The sequence below is a fragment of the Tursiops truncatus genome, chromosome 3 (genome assembly GCF_011762595.2).
Source record: "Tursiops truncatus isolate mTurTru1 chromosome 3, mTurTru1.mat.Y, whole genome shotgun sequence".
Lineage (NCBI taxonomy): Eukaryota > Metazoa > Chordata > Mammalia > Artiodactyla > Delphinidae > Tursiops > Tursiops truncatus.
In genome coordinates, this window is record NC_047036.1 from 162,625,802 (window position 1) to 162,646,674 (window position 20,873).

The following is a 20,873-nucleotide window of genomic DNA, read 5'->3' on the forward strand; positions in this document are numbered from 1 at the left end:
GTTGGCTTGGATCAAACAAACCAGAAGATAGCAAGTGTTGATGAGGTTGTAGAGAAATTGCAACACTTGAGCACTGGGAGGAATGTAAAATGGTACAGCTGCTGTGGAAAACAGTATGGCAGTTCCTCAAAAAATTAAACATAAAATTATGTTCCAGCAATTCCACTTTTGGGTATACACCCAAAAAAACCAAAACAGAGAATCGAACAGATATTTGCACACCATGTTCATAACACCACTATTCACAATAGTCCAGTGTCCATCGGTGGCTGAATGGATAAACAAAATGTGATATATTCACACAATGAAATATTATTCAGTCCTAAAAAGGAAGGAAATTCTGACACATGCTACAACATGGATGAACTAGAGGACATTATGTTAAGTGAAATAAGCCAGTCACAAAAGAACAAATACTTTATGATTCCACTCATTTGAGGTCCTTAGAGTTTCAAATTCATAGAGACAGAAAGTAGAACAGTGGTGGCCAGGGGCTGGGGAAGGGGAAATGGGAAGAGATGTTTAGTAAGGACAGAGGTACTGTTTGGAGTGATGAAAAAGTTCTCGAGATGGCGGTAGTGATGGTTGCACAATGATATGAATTTACTTAATGCCACTGAATTGTACACCTAAAAATGGCTAAGATGGTAATTTTTTTTTTTTTTTTTTGCGGTACGCGGGCCTCTCACTGTTGTGGCCTCTCCCGTTGCGGAGCAACAGGCTCCAGACGCGCAGGCTCAGCGGCCATGGCTCACGGGCCCAGCCGCTCCGCGGTATGTGGGATCTTCCCGGACCGGGGCACGAACCCGTGTCCCCTGCATCGGCAGGCGGACTCTCAACCACTGCGCCACCAGGGAAGCCGTAAGATGGTAAATTTTATGTTATATACATTTTACCACAATTTTTAAATGTGATAAAAAATTTTTTTTACTACAAATAGGCAAGCTTAAGTGGTGGTTTCTTTAATAAATTGTACTTGTTACAAATATGTGTGTAATATATATGTATACACATACACATACAATTTAAGTACAGACCTGCCTGACAGTCCGGTGGTTAAGACTCTGCACTTCCAGTGCAGGGGGTACGGGTTTGATCCCTGGTTGGGGAACTAAGATCCCACATACTGCGTGGTGTGGCCAAAAAGTTAAAAAAAAAACAAACTTAAATACAATGAAACGAATGTATTTATATATATATATATAAAAACTTAAGTACACTGGAATACAAAATGTATATGAAATGTGTATATACTATATACAATATGTATACAAATTGCGTATATTTATTAAAAAGAAATGTTTTGTACATATTGTATTAGTTTGCATACAGGTTTGGCCACAGTAATTAATAGTGGCTTCATGAGGGCATCTTGTATCCTTCTTCTGATCCCATGCTTGCCACCGCCCCAGCAGGTGGACCCCTCCTCAGAAGCTACCATGTTTTTCTGTAGGTTCTACACATACAGAATCTACATATCTTAAATGTGTGTCAACCACAAGTCCATGGAAGCAGTAACAATGCCATGATGGGAGAAGGAAACACAGAGAGGGCACCAAGCTTGGGGGAGGAGGCTTCCTAAGGGAGGTCACACCTTTTTATAACTAGAATACGGATACCTTTCTTGATTGGGATACTCCCAGCAGGGATGAATGACACATCAGTGCTGTGTTTCTGACCTGGTAAAGGACACGTCTGAAGAAGTCTGACTATGTCAAGTGTTGCTGCAGATGTAGAGCAACCGGAATGCTCATACACTGTTGCTACAGGTGTAGATTGGCACAACCACTTTGGAGAAACAATTTGACACATACCAGCAACTCCACTCCAATGTATGCGCCTCAGATAAAGTCTTGCACAGGTTCCCTGGGAACCCTGTGTACAAAAAGGCTCATAGAAGCACTGATCATGATAGCCCTCAAACTGGAAGTAGCTGCACTTTCCACCAGCAGGACTATGAATAAATCAATCATGGGGCATTCACTATATGGTAGTGAAAATAAATGCATCCCCAACTACTCACAATACGGATGAATCATAAGAGCATATTGTCGAGTGAAAAGAGCAAGTCATAGGAGACCCCCACCATTATGAATCCATTTATATAAAAGTACAAAACAGGCAAAACAAATAATATATTATTTAGGGATATAAACATATGAGAGTGATAGAACAAAATTCCAGAATATTGTTACCTTGAGGAGGAATAAAGATAATGGAATCTTCAAGGATATTGGTAAAATTTTTATTCTTATACAAGGCATATACATGTATTTAAAATTATTATTTTGTATATTCAATATCTGATAATTCACATTTATCAACATTTGATAAGATGACTATGGCAGATTGTAATTTCCAAAGGTGGCCATAACAATAACTCAAATGCCATGTGCTTTTAAAAAATATATTAATACTTTAGGGCTTCCCTGGTGGTGCAGTGGTTGAGAGTCAGTCTGCCGATGCAGGGGACGCGGGTTCGTGTCCCGGTCCGGGAAGATCCCACATGCCGCAGAGCGGCTGGGCCCGTGAGCCATGGCCGCTGAGCCTGCGCATCCGGAGCCTGTGCTCTGCAACGGGAGAGGCCACAACAGTGAGAGGCCCGTGTACCGCAAAAAAAAAAACACACACAAAAAAAACCTTTACTGCATAGTTATTTAAATTTTGGGACCGCATGATTTTCTTACAATATGTCCTTCCATTCCCCCATTAAGAGGTGGATTCTATGTCCCATCCCCTTGAATCTGGGTGAAACTTTGACTAATGCAATCAATAGAGTTTGGTAGATGTTATACAATGCCACTTCTGAGCCTAGATCATGAAAGGCGATACAGATTGCTTCTAGTTCTCTCTCATAGGACTTGCCCTTGGGACCCCTCCACCATGCTGTGAGGAAGCCCAAGACACTTGGACAGATCACTCTGCTCTGTTCTGGCTGACAGACAGCATTTGCTGACAGACAGCATGAGGCATGAGAAAGCCTTCAAGGTGACTCCGGCCCCAGGTACCATCTGACTGCATGAGCGACCTCAAGCGAGAACTGCGCAGCTGAGCCCAACCAACACTTAGGACTGAGAGATAATAATACTAAATGATTATTGTAATTTTATACCACTGTTTTTGGTGTCGTTTATTATACAACAATGGATAACGGATACAAGGTCTCTTCCATTGGGGCAGGTGGGACTCTGGAAAGGGGATGAGGGGGACTCCCTGTCTGGTTTCCTTCATCTTGCTTAAGGAAGTCACTGACTTAACTCCCTTCTCGCCTCCACCCCAATATCCAATCCATGAGCATTGCCCCTCATCTCTGCATATGACCACTTTTCTCTTTCTGCTACTACCATCTGAATTCAAGACACCATCACAGCCATAATGACCTTTCCCCCTTTAAAAACTTTTAAACTCTTTAAAAACATTTTATTTTGAAGAATTTTTTGATTTACAGGTCTGTGCTATGGACTGTGCTTGTGTCCCCCTGAAATTCAAATGTTGAAGCCCTAACCCCCCCACAGTTTGATGGTATTAGGAGTTGGGGCCTTTGCGAGATAATTAGGTTAGGCAGGTGGAGCCTTTATGAATGGAATCAGTGCCCTTATAAGGGAGATTTCGAGCTCTCTGTCTGCCTCTCTCTCTCTCTCTCTCTCTCTGTCTCTCTCTCTGCCATATGAGGGTACAGCAAGGAGGCACTGTCTACAATCCAGGAAGTGGACTCTCACCAGATACCAGATTTGCCAGTGCCTTGATCTTGGACTTCTCAGCCTCCAGAACTGTGAGAAATAAATGTTTGTTGTAAATCTACCCAGTCTATAGTATTTTTGTTATAGCAGCTCGAACAGACTAAGATAATTGCAGATAATTTGTACAAAGAATTCTTGTCTACCCTTCACCCAAGTGCCCCAAATGTTAACATCTTGCCTAGCCATGGCACATTGTCACAACTAAGAGATTAACCATTGTTGGTATAATACTATTCACTAAACTGCAGGCTTAATATGAATTTCCCCAAAAAAGGACACTCTGATGTCCTTTTTTTTTTTTTCCTGCGGTACGCGGGCCACTCACTGTTGTGGCCTCTCCTGTTGCGGAGCACAGGCTCCAGACACGCAGGCTTAGTGCCCATGGCTCACGGGCCCAGCCGCTCCACGGCATGTGGGATCCTCCCGGACCGGGGCACGAACCCGTGTCCCCTGCGTCGGCAGGCGGACTCTCAACCACTGCACCACCAGGGAAGCCGTGATGGCCTTTTTTCATTCAGGATCCCATCTAGGACATCAAATTTCATTTGGTTATCATGTCTTCTTAGACTCCTCTAAACTGTGCCCGTTTCTTGGTCACGCTTTCTCATGACCTTAACACTTTTGAAGTATGCTGGTCAGGACTTTTGTAGAATGTCCTGTCCCTCCATTTGGGACAATCACTTGATGTTTCCTCATTAGATGGAGGTTAGGGGTTTTGGAGACGATGCCAGAGAGGTGCGAGTGTCATCACATCACATCAAGAGCCCGTGACATGCACATGACTTATCACTATTGATGGTAAACTTGATCACTTGATTGAGGTGGTATCTGCCAGGTTTCTTCAGTGCCAGTTTACTTGTCCCCTTTCCATTCTTTCTTCCTCATAAGTGAGTCACTAAATCCAGCCTACACCCAACGAGGGGAATTAAGCTCCACCTCCTGGAGGGAGGCACATCAAATAATTTGTGGACATATATTTAAAAACTGCCAGTACTGAATAAATATTTTAGGAGAGATACCTTTAGGGTAGGCAAAAGTCCTATTTCTCCTTCAAGTTTCATCCATGAATTTTAGCATCCGTTGGTAGATCTTGCTTGCTGCAATGATTACTGTGGTAATTGTGTGATGATGATTTTCTATTTCCCTCCCTCATTCCTCCTACCTTTATTATTTTTATTTATTTGTTTGTTTATTTATTTCTCTGCATGAGGTCTTAGTTGCGGGGTCTTCGTTGCAGCACGTAGGATCTTTCATTGTGGAACGCAGGCTCTTCGTTGTGGTGCGCAGGCTTCTCTCTAGTTGTGGTGCACAGGCTCTAGAGCATGTAGGTTCAATAGTTGCAGAGCGCGAGGGCTCAGTAGTTGCAGAGTGCCAGGGATCTCTAGTTGTGGCGCATGGGCTCTAGAGCGGGCAGTCTTAGTTGCCCCATGGCATGTGGGATCTTAGTTCCCCCAAGAGGGGTCGAACCTGTGTCCACTGCATTGGAAGGCAGATTCTTAACCACTGGACCACCAGGGATGTCCCCTACTTTTATTATTATTCCCTCATCTTCTATAAGGAAGATTGGTGCCTTCCCCCCGCCAATTATTTATTCAATCATTTATTTATACCAGTATGGACTCATGGGTATTTAATTCTTTGGATCACAATGATCTTTTAAAGTTCATCTCAGATTCCATCATCTTCTATTAAAAACCTTCCAGAGACTTCCTTTTATGCCTTCCCTCTTCCTTAAGAGTGAAATCCAGGTGTCTTTCTTACCTACAAGCCTCATACACTCCCTACCTGCTTCCTCCTTGTCTGTTTTCCTTTCTTACTTTCTTCCTTGCTCATTCCTGCTCTGGCCCAGCTGGTCTTTTTATGGTCTCTCAATCTTGCCACCCTGAAACCTTTGTTTTTGCTGGAATATTCCTCCTTCTCACCTTCACAGGGCCCCTCACTAACTGCCCTGTTTAAGCAGCCTTCTTCCTTCCTCTCTAATCCTAGGAATTAGATAACATAAATTAATTTCCTTGTTTATTATCTGCCTTTTTTACTGCTGTATCCCCAGTGCTTAGAACATAGTAGGTGCTCAATAAGTATTTGTTGAATAAATGAATGTGAGAGGCTTGGAAGAATATGAGAGCCAGATCCATTTGATTCTTCTCTAATTATAGTAGCAGTTTGCATCTGGGGTATATATGTACCATTCAGGAACGCTACACTGTAAGGCTCAGTTTCATCAAGTGTAAAATGAAGATAATAAAAGGACCCATCTCCAAAACGGTTTTGAAAGTTAAATGAGCTAAAAGCACAGGAAGATGATACTCATAACAGACATTAAACGATTGTTATTACTATAATCTATAAAAGGGGCATAACAGCGACCTACTACATAGAACCGTAAGCTCAGAACTGTTTCTGGTAAGTGTAAAGTGATATACAAGTGATTAATGTTGTCATTATTACCATCATCATCATCCAGTCAGGGAGCCCCCCAGACCATCTGAAAGATGTTTTAATCGAATTTCTTCCTTTTATTTTGCAAATCCCTTCCTTCGGCCCGGCCCGGTGGCCCCGGGATGCTCGCCAGGCCTCCGCGCACCCGGACGGGGCGCGGAGATCCCTGGGCTGGGAATTCTGGTCCTTCTGGACCACAGGCTCCCATCGCCCCGCCCACAGGCCTGGACCACCTGGGTCTCCATGGAAACCCACCAGCCACAAGGGGGCGTGACGCCGTGGGGACTGATGGGCGCCTCTGCCTATTGAGTCAAAGTCATCTCGGCGAGGGCCGCAAATGGGGCCTCTGACGGGGGCGTCCTTGCGGGAAGGCGGGAATACGGCGACAGGCCGCGGGGACTGTACCGTCTCTACCAATCAAGGGCCGAGATGGCTGTGATGGACAGGCGTAGCGGGCAAAGGCCCTGAGTGAGGGCTTTCACCCAACCCGCGGGCGGCAGTGCCGAGAAAGGGCCAATGAAGAGGCGGAGGGGGTGGGGCTAAGAGGCCGGTTGCTCCGGAAGTGGAGGGAGGGGGTGAAAATGGCGCCCAGCTCGAAATCGGAGCGGAACAGCGGGGCCGGGAGCGGCGGCGGCGGCCCCGGGGGCGCCGGGGGGAAGCGGGCAACGGGGCGGCGGCGGGAGCACGTCCTCAAGCAGCTGGAGCGGGTCAAGGTGAGGCCTGGAGTCTGGGAGGAGCGCGTCGAAGGGTGGGGAGGAGGGACGAGGGAGGCGGAGGGAGGGAGGGCGTTCGCGGGGTGAGGGGTTGGGGGCGGAGCCCCGGGGGAGGGGGGCTCGGAGGAAAGGGGTTGGGCGGGGCCCCGGGGAGACGGCTTGGATTGGGGGGGCTGCTGCGGGAGCTTGGATGAAGGGGGTTGGGGGCGGGGTCCCGGGGATGGGGCTTGGATGGAGGGGCTGGGGGCGGGGCCCCGTGAAGGGGACTTGGATGGAGGGGGCCTTAGAGGCCGCTGGGGGAGTAAGGAGGAAGGGGGCGATCCAGGGTCAGACTCATTTTTCAAAACCCTGCTCCCACGGGCCTTCCGTTATGGAGCCTTACCGCCCCCTTGGCAGAGCCCTTGCTACCGGCTTTGGGATTCCTCCGCCTGGGGTTCCTCTCTCTGTCCAGCTCTGACCACAGGGGAGCTGGGAGTTCCTGTAGCTGCGTCTGCCTCCCGCATTGAATGGGAGGGAGCTCCCTGGAGAAGGCCTGATCTTCAGCTACCTGAGCAGGGCTCTGTCTCCCTATGATACTGTAAACTCTCAGTGTGCTGGGATCTTTCCCCCATCAGTTTGGGAGCTCCGGGAGGGCGGACAGTCTGCTGTCAGGTCAGCAGCAACTGGGGCAGGTCTGTGTCTCCATGGATTGGGAGTAGTGTGCCTTGTCCATTAGGCTGGGAACTCTGTGAGCGCAGGGCTGTGGCTTCTCCTTTTGACTGGAGTTCCTTGGGCAGGGACAGTCTCCACCCTCAGCTTGACTGCTCCTGGGTTGGGCTGTGGCTCCGCCCTTAGCTTGGAAGCTCCCTGGACAGGGATTGTGTCTCCCCAGCAGCCTGGGCCTCGCTGACAGGGCTGTTCCACCCTGGGATCTCCTTGAGGGCTGGGTTGTATCTCCCCCATTAGACTGGATAGCAGGGTCCAAGGTGCTCTGATCCCCCAGTGCCCAACTTGTGCCTGCCTGGCCCCCCAAATCCGTCCTTGGTGAAGTTTTTGGGATGAGGGAGTCTGTTGGAAGGGGGAATTGGGCAGGAGTTGGAAGGTCACTGGTCAGGTTTACCCTTCTGTCTGCCTCAGCTGGCCCCCGAGGGGCCTGTGCGCCCCGTGTATGGGCTAGTGGGTCGGGAACAGGTGAGTGTAGTTGGTCAAGCCCCCATGCCAGGCTCCTTAGCGGTTCTCGAGGCCCACAGCTCACTGTGCAGTGAGGCAGCCTTCAGGAAGGCAGCTCCGTGGCCCAGTGTGGGCCAGGGGTGACTGGGGGCGGTGATGCCAGTCCTAGTCCTCAAAGGTTGGGGGCTTAGGCAAGAGGAACCCTGAGGCTATGGAGGTGGGAGGATGGCTCGGGTCCCTGGTGGAGAGTCAGGCTCACGCCGTTTGCACCTTCCAGAGCTTGGACCTCCCTGGAACGTTACAGTTGTCAGGGAGTAGGCCTGCCTGGCTGGGCTGGACCCCGAAGGTGCTGCTCGGCCTTGGGTGAGGGGACTGGGGGGCTGCAGGCTGTTTCCGCCACGTGGCGCCTCAAGAGCCCTGGCTGCCCCTTCCTCAGATCAGTGGGCAGCTCTCTCCTCGCCTCTTCCGGAAGCTGCCACCCAGGGTCTGCGTCTCTCTCAAGAACATTGTGGACGAAGACTTTCTCTATGCAGGGTGAGGCTGGGGCCAGGCAGGGGGGTGGCTGGGTGGGGCGTCAGGCTGGCCCTGACCTGGTTACTCTGCCCCTCTCCCCATCCACACAGACACATCTTCCTGGGCTTTTCCAAGTGCGGCCGTTATGTTCTCTCCTACACCAGCAGCAGCGGGGACGACGACTTCTCTTTCTACATCTACCACCTGTACTGGTGGGAGTTCAACGTCCACAGCAAGCTCAGGCTGGTAGGGCCAGGCCTGGTGCTGGGCGTCCCTTCCAACAGCACGGCTCCCACCGGTCACGGCACCCCTCTGAGCCTCGGGTTTCATGTCCGCAAATGAGAACAGCGTACTCATGGGGCCATTGCTGAGACTCCAGGTGTTAGGTCGAAGTGTAGGAAATTGCCATTTTTAGAGTTGAAAATGGGTAAACGGCAGCCATTTCATATGGTTTGAGGGCTCAAGCCAGGAGGGACCCATTAGCTTTGTTAGGACCCAGCAGGCTGCCACACCCAATTTAGGCCCTGACCTCGACTCCTCAAATGCCCCAGCCCAGGAGGTGAGTGCCGTTAACCCCAGTTTACACACGAGCTCAGAGAGGAGAACAGGTTTCAGGGTGGGTTGGGCTTGGAACCGATGTGTCTGGCTGAGCCCCCTCTGCTGGTGAGCCCCCTCTCCTTGGCCGTGTCCTTTCCTGGGCCCGGCCTCCCTGTGTCCCCCACTTGTGAGGGGAAATGCTTGTGAGTCTCCTCAGCCTGTCCTCAGGAAGGCAGAGGGGTGCTGGTGGGGGCTGTTTGGGGCTCCCTGGCCCGGTACTGCTGGCTGGTGCGGCCTCGGGTGGGCCTTGGGCCCGCTCGGACCTCCGACCCAAACATGCCTCTCAGGTCCGGCAGGTACGGCTCTTCCAGGATGAGGAGATCTACAGTGACCTGTACCTGACCGTGTGCGAGTGGCCCAGTGACGCCTCGAAGGTCATTGTCTTCGGCTTCAAGTGAGACTTAGGGATAGGGTGGTCAGGGGTGGGTGGGACGGGCGCCTGGGCCAGGCTCTGAGGCTGTGCTGGCCCCCAGCACTCGCTCAGCCAACGGCATGCTCATGAACATGATGATGATGAGCGACGAGAACCACCGGGACATCTACATCAGCACCGTGGCCGTGCCGCCGCCAGGACGCTGTGCTGCCTGCCGGGACGCCAGCCGCGCCCACCCAGGTGAGGGGCCGGGGCCTGGGGCGCAGGCTGCCTGCTTCCCCGCCCTGGGGCCACAGCTGAGCCTGCGTGGCCTGTGTCGCTGCAGGTGACCCGAGCGCGCAGTGCCTGCGGCATGGCTTCATGCTGCACACCAAGTACCAGGTGGTCTACCCCTTCCCCACTTTCCAGCCCGCCTTCCAGCTCAAGAAGGACCAGGTGGTGCTGCTCAACACCAGCTACTCCCTGGTGGCCTGCGCCGTCTCGGTCCACTCGGCAGGTAGGCCCCCAGGTCTGAGGACAGGCCCTTTGCGCGTGTGCTGTCAGCCTTGGGGCCCTGTGACCTAATGACTTGGCCAAGCGGCGCTGCGAGCTCGGTGCTGTCACTACCCCGCATCACAGATGAGGAGACCAGGGCCCTGGGGAGGTGAAGTCCCTCATCCAAGGTCACACAGCCAGGAAGTGGGAATGTGGCATCCAAACCCAGCCACTCCCCACCCCAGCGCTGTCCAGTAGAACTTTCCACAGGGCTGGGATGTTCCAGATCTGCTGTATCTGCTATAGCTGCCACCAGTAGCCACTTGACCGTGGCTCATGTGACCAAGGAACTGAGTTGTTCAATTTAGTTTTAGTCATGTTAAGTTCAAGTAGTCACGTGCGGTCAGTGGCTACCATGCTGGACAGTACAGTGCGTTCTTCTCCGCAAAAAGAGAAATGTTGATTAAAAATTTCAGGGAGTGGTTAGTGGACAGATGGCCTTCTTACATCTTTGATGATCGCAGAAATGCCAGTGAAAATCAGGTGATGTCCCCCAGCAGAGTGGCAGATGTTAAAAGGCTGGATAATGCCACTGGCTGGTGGCAGCGTGGGGCCCTGGGGGCTCTCCCGCTCTCCCAGGGCCTTATGGCAACAGACGTGCCTGTGGCCCAGCAGCGCTGCACCCAGACCTGTCTGAGTGTTTGGTGGCAGGAGCCAGGGGCTGCCTGGTGTCCATTGCTGGGGTTTGGGGAGGTAGGACAGGGTGGGCGCTTCCCTTGGGTCAGCAGGGAGAGCCCCAACGTGCACATCTGTGGAGAGTGTACCTTAAAGACATGTTCAAGTGCAGAAGAAACACCAGAAGATCTGTCACCTGATACTGATACCACTTATATTTAAATTTAAGACGTGTTCCAATTTTGCCAGAATGCAGTCAAATAAAGATGCCCACTGCGAATTCCCTGGTAGTCCAGTGGTTAGGACTCTGTGCTTTCACTTAGGGCCTGGGTTCAGTCCCTGGTCGGGGAACTGAGATCCTGCAAGCTGCGCGGTGCAGCCCAAAAAAAAGAAAAAGAAAAGATACCCACTAACTACATTTAAAATGGTTGTCCCTAGGGGTGTGGGAGGGTAATGGACATGAAAAGAGGATTCTATGTATATAACTAAGCCCACGGACCAGCAAGGGGCAGGGTGCTTGTCCTCAGGCCTGTCCAGGGGGCTCCCACCCCTGCCCTGGCCACCTGTGCCGGCATGGGCGAGACCCTGCTTCTCGCCAAGCCGTGAGCCCCCAACAAGCCAGGCCTGGATGGGGCTGCCACCCCCTGCCCCGTTAGGAAGGACCACATGGGACCGGGTTCAGCCCGTGTGCACACAGCCCAGGTGAGGGGCATTGTCATCAGTGGTTAACACTCACCTCACCCTAGGAGGGTATTCACACAGAGGGGGAGTTTTGACTTGAACATTTTCCACTCACTCCCCCTCCCCTCCGGAAGAAGCGCCGCCACTCTGGCAGACAGGAGTTCGTTGGCAGACTTGTATTATCTCTCAGTGCGACCTTGGACAAGTTTCTCTGAGCCTCAGTCCCGAGTCTGAACTGGGAGGACAGTTCCCCTCTCCAAGGGTTGCTTGAGGGGGGCCCAAATGAAGCAGGGCAGGCAGAGCCCAGGGCCTGGCCATGCTGCTGCTCGTGAATGCGCTGGGTTCTCCACACTGACGTTCCCCAGAGGGGGATCTTCCTCCCAGTCAGAGGGGGTCATAGAGGCCTGGGATTCGGGCAGTCTGTGCCTGTGCTGGTCTGGCTCGCGTTGGGAAGGACAGAGGGCTGTGTAGTAAACTGTCAAACTTAAGTGGCTTTTATCTGGTATGATGATGACATGTCAGCTTACCAAGCGCAGGGATTTTTGTGTCTTGTTCACTCCTCAGTCCTCAGTGTGTGGCATACAGCAGATGCTCAAGAGGAAGGTTTGAATGAACATGATGGGGTGTGTGTGTGTGTGTATGTGTGTGTGTGTGTGTGTAAAAGTCCTTTTTCCCTTTTGGGTGTTTCAGACTGATCTCAGAATATGTACATCTTCTAGAGGGGTCTCCTCATGGTGGATTTCTAAGAACCCCCCAGCATAATGAGGGAGATCGGAAGAGCATTCTGGACTTGAACTCATCTATTGACCCCTTTCCCACATCCATCACTTTATTTTTATGTTCCAGGTGATAGCAGCTTCTGCCAAATCCTGTACGACCACACCACCTACCCCCCGGCCCCTCCCAGCCCCCCTGGGCCCCAGAGCCCAGAGATGCCCCCTGTCCTCCCCACCCTCTGCCCCGAAGCGGCCCCAGCCCGGCCCTCTGGGGCCCCCGAGCACTCGCCTGCCATCGCCAAAGCCAAGGAGTTTGTGGCTGACATCTTCCGCAGGGCCAAAGAGGCCAAGGGTGGGGCCTCGGAGGAAGTCCGGCCACCCCCCTGCCCGGGGCCCTCTAGCAGCCGCTGCCGCCTGCCCTCTGAGCCCCTGGCCCCAGGTGGGGAGGCGGTGCCCCGGGACAGCCCCCTTGCAGCAGAGGTGCCCGCCTCCGAGCCTGGATACGTCAACTACACCAAGCTGTATTATGTGTTGGGGTCCGGTGAGGGGACGGAGCCAGAGGATGGTGAGCGGGGAGCCCACCTGGTGGGGTCCCAGGCGTGGGAGGCTGGCCTGGAGGGGCCTCTAGGCCTCCTACCGCCATCCCTACCCCCACGTCCTGCCCCCTCAGAGTTGGAGGATGACAAGATCTCCCTGCCCTTCGTGGTGACTGATCTCCGCGGCCGCAACCTACGGCCCATGCGGGAGCAGGCTGCCGTCCAGGTTGGTGCTGGCAGCGGGCAGGCCCAGGGGCAGCTCCCGGGGGACCTGCTGGGATGGCAGTTGGCGCAATCCTCCCCCTCCCCCTCTGCCCACTGTCCACAGGGTCAGTACCTGACAGTGGAGCAGCTCACACTGGACTTCGAGTATGTCATCAACGAGGTCATCCGCCATGATGCCACTTGGGGTCACCAGTTCTGTTCCTTCAGCGACTACGATATTGTCATCCTGGAGGTGGGCCCAGGTGTCGGGCAGGGCAGGCCCAGGGCCTCCCAGCTCTGGGCAGCACTCTCAGTGTGTGTCACCATCCACACCCCGCCCCCCAGGTCTGCCCAGAAACCAACCAGGTCCTCATTAACATTGGCCTGCTGCTCCTGGCGTTCCCGTCCCCCACCGAGGAGGGCCAGCTCCGGTGAGTGGGCAGGGACCCCACCCTCACCCTTGCCCAGCGGGGTCCTGCACTCAAGACCTCTCAGTGGGGGGAAGGGGGGATGTGAGAAGACTTCCCCCTGCCCACCAAAACTTGGACTGGCCGCTCCATTACTGCTTCAAAGATAAAGGCCCCTCTGGGTAGCCTGGGTTCAAGCTCAGGGACCCTGTGGTCCCACTCCCTTTCTCCTCTGCTCACCATCCCTCCCCGCTGTAGACCAAAGACCTATCACACCAGCCTCAAGGTGGCGTGGGACCTCAACACGGGCATCTTTGTGACAGTCAGCGTGGGCGACCTCACTGAGGTCAAAGGGCAGACCAGGTGAGGCAGGGCCGGGGGCCAGGGCTGGGGGTGGGTTGGGCCAGGGTGAGGAGAACTGCTCACCCCCTCTCCCTCAGCGGCAGCGTCTGGAGCTCATACCGCAAGAGCTGCGTGGACATGGTCATGAAGTGGCTGGTGCCCGAGAGCAGCGGCCGTTATGTCAACAGGATGACCAACGAGGCGCTGCACAAAGGTGGGCCCCGTGACCTGACGACAGTCCAGGACTGAGGTCCTTATCCCGGGGCCAGGCCAGGCCCAGAGCACGCACTAATCCCTAAGTGTTGCTGAATGGGGGAGCACATTGGCTGAGCTAGTGGACACCGTGGCATTGGGTGAGGGGAGGGCAGCCCAGGCCAAGGCCAGGCGGCCAGCTCAGGTGTGGCACCTGGGGGCCCCCGGCCAGTCATTCAGTCATTCAACAGACATTTTATTGAAAGGCTGCAGGCAGGAGGCAGACATAACCTTGCAGGGTGCCTGCTTTCCAGAACCTTTTGGGCCCATATCAAGTCAGGGAAAGAGGCCTCTCCTACAGCCTGGGCAGGCCAAGGTTCCAAGGCTTTGTCCCCACCCTTCCCTGCAGGGTGCTCACTGAAGGTTCTGGCAGACAGTGAGCGATACACGTGGATTGTGCTGTGAGGGCCCGGCCGCCCTGGACACTGACTCCAACTACCTCCGCGGCCTGGGAGCTGGCCGCCTTCCCGGCAGCCTCTGCCGACCGACCGATGACCGGCACTAGTGTTAGGCTGCGGGAAGGGGGCTGGGCGGGGCAGCCCCTGGTGGCCTGAGAGTCTGGACGCTTCTTATTTATGCCTATTTAAGTTGGAAAGGGGCAGAGGGAGGGAGCCCCCTGCCCCACCAGCCTTGAGCGCCCGCCTTCACCCTAAGCTGGGCGTGGGCCTCGTTCCTCACGAGTTTGCCCCTTTTCTCGGCTACAGGTGTGGACGTTGCCCCCCTACCCACACCCCAGGGAGGCCAGATGGATCCCATACCCCTGCCCTGTCCACCCCCAGCCTCTCCCCCGCGCTGAGGTGGTGAACCTCGTGGCCATCACACCTCCCCTTCCCGGCCCTGTTGTTCCTCTTCACATAATAAATGTTTTATTTCTGAACCTCACTGAGTTCCCTTTACTGCCTGCCACTCAGGTGCTCGGGGCCCAGCTGGAGCCCCCAGCCCCAAGGTTCCCACCAAGGCCGGCAAGTCAGCAGTAGGCAAATATCACAGCGGAATTTATTGTGTTTTAAGAAAGACTACAAAAAGGTAGAAAACAGCTCGGCACACTAGACTACCACACGCGTGGACACTTCCACCACCAGGAGAAGGGAGGCCCCGAGGGGTAAGGAGGGGGAGTCGGCAAGCCACCCCAAAAGCTGGAGCACACGGAGCACACAAAATAGTGATTTTTATACAATAGATCAGGTTTGTTTTTTCTTTTTTCTTTTTTTCGCTTTTTGCCATAAACATCTATCTCACAGGTTGAAAACACTGAGAAAACCGGAACAGATAAGGCCATGATGGTTGGAAAAAAACCCAACAAGTTACCGACTCCGCTCAGGCGGCGCTCACAAATCGCACAATAGTCATGTGGAGGGCGGGGATCGCACGCATGGAGGAGAAGCACGGTCTCCAGGGAGAGTAGGAGCGTAGAGATTCCATTACAGACCAGCGGCGAGGAGGGCCCAGGACTCGGGGTCCAGGATCTGAGCGAGTGGAGCACCCAGCCCTGGCTGGGGCAGGCGTGGGCACTTCCGGGCCCGCTGCCTGCAGCAGGTCCCTCTGGGCTTGGCGCCCTGTCCAGCCTGCTGCTCTTTGGAAGCTGGAGGTGGTGCCCCTTCTGCCCTCCCCCTATCCAGGCCGGGCAGTGCCCCCCTCTAGGGCTGCGGGGCAAGGGAGGGCCCAGCTCTGGAGAAGATGCGACACCCACAGCTTTAATTGCACTTATACCAAGGAGTGGGAAGCGGTGGGGCTGCTGGGGGAGGGATCCCGGGGCTGCTGCTGACAGTGGCGGGTCCCCAGGTGATGCCCACCTGCGCCCACCCGGGGCTCAGGGCTGGGCCTAGGACAGGCTGTGCAAAGCCAGCGAGCTGAATAAGTTAACAGTTCTGCAAGGGAGGGGGCCTGCCTGCCTGCCCCCTGGGGGGGGGGTGGGGGAGGGAGATGCTGCGGCCTTTGGGGCCAAGGGCCAAGCTGGCTGCCCCAGGGGGCACCTGGGCACGTCGGCGGGTTCCTTAAGGCACGTCTTTTGTGTCAGAGTTTGCAGCTGCGGCTCCGCCCGGCCCTGTGATTGTGCCCGCTCCATCCGGGGCAGGGACCCCCTTACCTTCCCTGTCTCGGAGGCCCCCTCCCGGCCCCGGCCGAGGCTGGAGCGGTGACAGCGAAGCCACAGAAGCTGTGAGGGACCCTGGCGAGGAGGGGCAGCAGGGTAGGGCGGGCGGGGCGGCGGGGTGCGGCGGGGGAGGCCACAGGCTTAGCTGGAGGGCAGCGCCTGCACGAAGAGGCCACGTGCGTCTGTCCGCGCCAGCTTGGCCGGTGGCTCCAGAGCCTCGGGGCCCAGCGCGGGTGACTCGCCACCGGCCGCGAGCGAGATGTCCTGCGGCAGCTCGTCCTCGCTTTCCTCCTCCTCTTCCTCCTCCTCGTCTGGGGTACACGGACCAGGCCTGGCTCAGCGCGGGGCGGCGGCGCCACCAGGCCGCCACATGGCTCCCCAACCGCCGCCTCCTCCACCCCAGCCTCGCTGTACGCCACCCCCTGGACTCTGGCCCTCGGTAGGGGCACGCTTTACCTACCTTTGTCCGGGTCCAGGGGGTTCAGCGTGGTGGCCAGGTTGGCGAACTGGAAGGAGGGGAGAGGAGAAGGAATGAGGGTCCTGCCTAGGGGCACCCCTCCCGTGCCCTCAGCGGACCCGTCGTGCGCACCTCGCCCATGACGGCAATGGGGGTCTCGCCCTTGGCCTGGGCCACGCGATGCTCGATCAGGTAGTACATGTACTCATCGTAGAGCAGCCGTATGAGATGGAAGGAGCCGAAGCTGGCGGCGCTGCGCAGAGTCAAGTCCCGGATCACCATGGAGCTGTGGGAGGCGACAGAGAGGAAATCCTCAGGCCGGGACCCGCCCCGCGCCCCTCTTCCCTGCCGTAAGGACCCCAGGCCCGAGCAAGCCCAGCTACCACCGCCCGGCCCCGCACAGGCTTCCCGGTCAGAGAGGGAAGGCGTCCCTCAGAGAGGGAGGAGGGCCCGAGCCCCGCCCACCACCAGCAGGACCCTCGACTTTCTAAAAGGCACCCGAGTCCCCCCAGGCGGTGGGGCTTTCTCTGGTCCAGCCAGAGAGGGTGGGGCTGGGGCGCTCATCCAGCCCCACCCTCCTCGAAGAGGCGGAGCCTTCACTGGTCCCATTTTCGCCTGATCCCAAAGCAAAGGAGCCTTCTCTGGGTCCGGCCCTGGTGGGAGGATCGTCCTCCCACCCAGCCCCTTCCCCGCCCGCATCCCGCCCAGCCAGCGCGCACCTGTAGAAGGACCACTTGAGGAGGAAGAGCTTAGCAGCCTTGGGAAAGCCGGCGCTGCCCTGGTAGGGCTTAAGCACTTGGCTCACGACGCCGTCCAGCCAGGCCGCCCACTGCTCCAGTGAGTTCTGCTGCTGCAGAGTCACTTTGAAGTCCTGCTCCAGCCGCTGCACCACGCGGTCCTCGCAGCGGCATACCCACGAGGCCTGCTCCTGGGACACAGCGGGCGGGTGCCCGGGGCTCAACCGCCGCCCCGGGCCCGAACCGCCGGGCCGCCCCGCGCTCGCCTGCCCCGTCCACGCTCACCTGCACGTTGGCGAAGTCCACGCGATTGAGATCGCTCAGCATCTGGTTGATCTGCGCGGTGTTCTGCAGCACAGCACGCGCCGCCTGCGCCAGGTGGTTGAGCGACGTGTAGCGCCGCAGGGTCTGCGCGAAGGCGCCGGCCGCTGCCACCTGTGGGGCCCAGGGCTTGTGGCTTCCGCGGAACCCACCCCGCACAGCCCCCTGCCCCACCCAATGCGACCTCTCTGAGCCTGTTTCTTTCTCCTAAAAGGGAGGAATGTACCTTGTTGCTTTCGTTGGGAGATCAAAGGGTCGGGGTTTTCAAACTTTGGGAGACCACCCACCCAAAGAATGCCTCCAAAAAAAATCAATGTATTGTATCTGAACAGCATTATTATTTTTCATCAAAGGACACAAGTAAATCTCAGAGGGCATTGCCCAGAAAGGGCACTACTTCCATAACCTTCGGTTTCATTTTGTTTGTATTATTATTCCCTTGAATGTCAGCTCCGGGAGGGCCAGAGTTTTGTGCATCTTGGTCATTGCTGTGCTCCCTGCACTCAGAGCCATGCCGAGCACACAGCAGGTGCTCAATAAATGCATGTGGAATAAATGAATGAATACATAAGTCTTACCCGTTCTGAAGGGCTCCCCGGGATCCAGCTTCTACTCTCTCCACAGGCCCCCAACCCCAGCCCTGTGTCCAGCGTACCCAGGGGTCATTCCTCAGACATCCCTTTCTGTTTAGCTGTCTTGTTGGCATTTTCGGGACTTTGAAAACAAACTTCTTTTTTTTTCTCTCTCTTTTCTTTTTTTTTCTTTTTGCTCAAGAGCAAGCACACCCCATCTAATTCCTCACATCTTGGTAGTCAGTGAATGTGCAGCATTGACAAAGAGGGCTATTGTTTCCTTATAGATGTTTTTGGTTTTGGTTTTTTGGGTTTTTTTAAGATTTTATCTCTTTCTGAACACCTAAAGCACTTTCTGTTGAAGCTCTCTGAAGAGAACTACTTCAAGTGTGCATTTGGTTTTAATTTTTTTAAGATGCCGTGTTGCATACAAAACACCACACACAGGTTGTGTTTCAGAAGTGGGCTCCTGAGGAAGCTGGTTTGTAAAGACAACGCCCAAAGCTCACTCTGATGGGACAGACACGGGGACAAATCTTACCGCCTCTGTCAGGCAGAGGAGACCGAGGCCCCCAGCCCCCCCGCAGCCGGGAGGGAGGCCCCGGGCTGTGGGCCAAGCGGGCCCCTCAGCCCCCGTCACGCCCTCACCTTCACCCGCAGCATCTCCTCAGGTATGTTCACCATGGCGTGGGTGAGCCAGCTCTCCAGGCTCTTGGCAAAGTTCCGGATCGCTTGGGTCAAGGCACCTGTGGGCGGTAGGGGGGCTGGTCAGGACTTAGGGGTGGAGTGGGGTGCGGGGACCGGGGGGCCGTGCACTTACTGGGGATGGGCCGCAGCACATCGGGGATGAGGATCTCCACCAGGCCCTGGTACAGCACGTTGTCACAGTGCTTGGTCCACTGGAGCACGGGCTCGAACTTGGAGAGGAGCACCAGGCTGGCCTTGGGCAGCCGCTTCTCGGCCTCATCGTGCCTGTGGGCACCCACCCCACCCGGGGGTCACAAGGACATTCCATGGTCCTGTACCCAGGGTCAGAAGGGCACAGCACCCTCACCCCACCCTGGGGTCAGGCGGGTACTCTGTCTCTGGAAGACTCCTGGGGTCAGGCTGACACAGACCCCACTGCCCCCAGGGTCAGACAGGGATCTTAACACCCTGCACACTGGGGCACAGGCATCTACCCACCGCAGGGAGGAAATGGCTTGGTGGGGCACGCCATCCCAAACACCGAGCATCAGACCGGTACCAATGCACACTCTGGAGGCGGGCTCAGAAGGCCATGTGCACCCCACAAACTGCAGGGGTAGAGAGGAGCCCCCCCTCCTGCATGAAGTCTGAGGTCTGGCCACCCCAGCCTTGGGGGCTGACTCACATGGTACCCAGCCTCCTCCCTTCCTCCCCCCTCCCCCAAAGGCACTCACACAGCCAGCGGCGGTGCCTCGCTGGGCTGGCTCAGGTTGTACCTCCAGAAGGTTTTCCACAGCGTCTCCACCAGGGTGAACTGCAGGTTCACCATGACATCGACGATGGCCTGTTGGGGAAGCTGGATGCTCAAGGGGGCTGAGCAGCAGCGTGGCCCTCCCTCGCCCCTGCCCACTGCCCAGATGCCCTACCTCACAGTGTTCCCGGTACAGGGCCTGGAAGGCCTTGATGTCCCCAGGCCCGATGCCTTCGGGCAGCACTTTGCCCTGGAGGTCGAGCTCTGAGAAGGCAGGAAGGCTCCTCGAGGCATCTGGGGGCAGAGGAGACGCCGTGAGCCCCTTCATCCCCCAGCTGCCTGCCCCCTTGAGCCCCATCCTGGGACCCTGCTAAGTTGGCACCACTTTGCTACCAAGCAGAAGTTCCCCCGTGTGCACTGGGGGTGAAGAGGTTCCGGGAGGACAAGTGAACCATCTGCACACTCTCCGGGGGCCACAGACCCTGCCCTGGGCCCACCCCAGAGTCCAGGGAGCCCTCACCCAGAAACTGCTGGTACTGCTGGACCTGGGCGCTGATGTCCGACAGCCCAGTGGCCTGCTGTGGCCCCACGGCCACACCGTTGGTCATGCCCTCCATCTTCTGGATGGGTTTGAGCCTGGAGAAGGGATAGGCAGAGGACTGGAGTGGAGATGGGCTGCCATGCCTTTCCCTGCCCGCCAGCACCGGGCCAGCCCTGCCCTCCTACCTCTGTTTTTGCGAGAAGGGTTGGCCCCGCATGGCCATGTGCTGCTGGTCCTCCATCAGCCGCAGCAGGGGTGAGCTGGCCTTGATGCGCAGGCCATAGTAGTGGTACTTGGAGTTGCCCCTGGGAGGGAGGCAGAGGATGAGGGCTGGGCTGGGGGTGGTCACCGATCGTCCACCGGGAGCTTCACATCACACCTGCCTCTCCTCTCTGCTAGGGGGCCGAACAGAGCCCAGGGGGCTAGACCCATATTTCCACAGAGCCGGGGGTGCTGGGCTGGGGAAGCCACAGGGACTATGGGTGCCAAGGAGAGGCCCCCAACTGCAGACTGAGCTCTGTGAAGACAGGGCCAGAGTCAGGGGCAGGCACTTAGCAGGTATTTGCTGCCTTCTAGTCATAACAATCTGCCAGGCACTGTTCTGAGCACTTAGCATATTCGAATCCACGTGCTCCTCATCCCTACCCTATGAAGGGTACTCCTAGCATCCTAGATTGACAGCTGAGGAGACTGAGGCACAGAGACATGCAGTACTTTGCCCAAGGTTCCGCATGTACACACGCATGAATGCATGAATGAGGTGATGTCTAAGGCCTAAGCTGGGAGCTGGAACCAAGAGAAGAGCGGGGCTCAGACTGGAGAGGTGTGGGGGATTGCAAAGGAGAGGCAGGCAAGAGCGGGTTCATGGGAGGGCTCCTTGCTCCTTCCTACGTGAATTCACTGA

The 20,873-nt window shown here is 55.7% G+C and overlaps 2 protein-coding genes across 12 annotated transcripts in view; one reads left to right on the top strand and one right to left on the bottom strand.

Annotated features, from left to right (window-relative positions):
• The first annotated feature begins 6,740 nt into the window (after window positions 1-6,740).
• DCAF15 (DDB1 and CUL4 associated factor 15) lies at window positions 6,741-14,688 on the top strand. Of its 3 annotated transcripts, none has more exons than XM_073803193.1 (13): window positions 6,741-6,892; window positions 8,478-8,575; window positions 8,665-8,800; window positions 9,439-9,545; window positions 9,625-9,764; window positions 9,850-10,020; window positions 12,201-12,635; window positions 12,699-12,832; window positions 12,935-13,063; window positions 13,156-13,241; window positions 13,476-13,580; window positions 13,658-13,773; window positions 14,161-14,688. In XM_073803193.1, the coding sequence occupies exons 1-13, from the start codon at window positions 6,761-6,763 to the stop codon at window positions 14,214-14,216; spliced, it is 1,845 nt and encodes a 614-aa protein (XP_073659294.1). In that variant the 5' UTR covers window positions 6,741-6,760; the 3' UTR covers window positions 14,217-14,688. The 3 variants fall into 3 exon arrangements, with proteins under 3 accessions (XP_073659294.1, XP_033710069.1, XP_073659295.1); XM_033854178.2 differs by having other exon boundaries at window positions 12,741-12,832; XM_073803194.1 differs by lacking the exon at window positions 9,850-10,020.
• A 97-nt stretch (window positions 14,689-14,785) lies between these two features.
• The window catches only part of RFX1 (regulatory factor X1), a 32,140-nt gene continuing 26,052 nt past the window's right edge, over window positions 14,786-20,873 (bottom strand). For 7 of the 9 annotated variants that reach the window (XM_073803191.1, XM_073803187.1, XM_073803186.1 and 4 more), the window contains 11 exons: window positions 20,155-20,274; window positions 19,949-20,064; window positions 19,604-19,722; window positions 19,412-19,521; window positions 18,811-18,962; window positions 18,639-18,736; window positions 17,383-17,532; window positions 17,080-17,288; window positions 16,493-16,646; window positions 16,364-16,409; window positions 14,786-16,214 (listed from right to left, as the gene is read on the bottom strand). In XM_073803191.1, the coding sequence (XP_073659292.1) occupies window positions 16,045-16,214; window positions 16,364-16,409; window positions 16,493-16,646; window positions 17,080-17,288; window positions 17,383-17,532; window positions 18,639-18,736; window positions 18,811-18,962; window positions 19,412-19,521; window positions 19,604-19,722; window positions 19,949-20,064; window positions 20,155-20,274 (1,444 nt within the window). In that variant the 3' untranslated portion in view covers window positions 14,786-16,044. Of the gene's footprint in view, window positions 16,215-16,363; window positions 16,410-16,492; window positions 16,647-17,079; window positions 17,289-17,382; window positions 17,533-18,638; window positions 18,737-18,810; window positions 18,963-19,411; window positions 19,522-19,603; window positions 19,723-19,948; window positions 20,088-20,154; window positions 20,275-20,873 lie in introns of all 9 variants that reach the window. The other 2 variants (XM_073803190.1, XM_073803188.1) reach the window with 2 other exon arrangements.

Coding starts and splice junctions, on each gene's coding strand:
- DCAF15 (XM_073803193.1), top strand. CDS start 6,761: ATGGCGCCCAGCTCGAAATCGGAGCGGAACAGCGGGGCCGGGAGCGGC. Junction 8,576..8,664: donor GAAGACTTTCTCTATGCAGG/GTGAGGCTGGGG, acceptor CCATCCACACAG/ACACATCTTCCTGGGCTTTT. Junction 13,064..13,155: donor ACGATATTGTCATCCTGGAG/GTGGGCCCAGGT, acceptor CCCGCCCCCCAG/GTCTGCCCAGAAACCAACCA.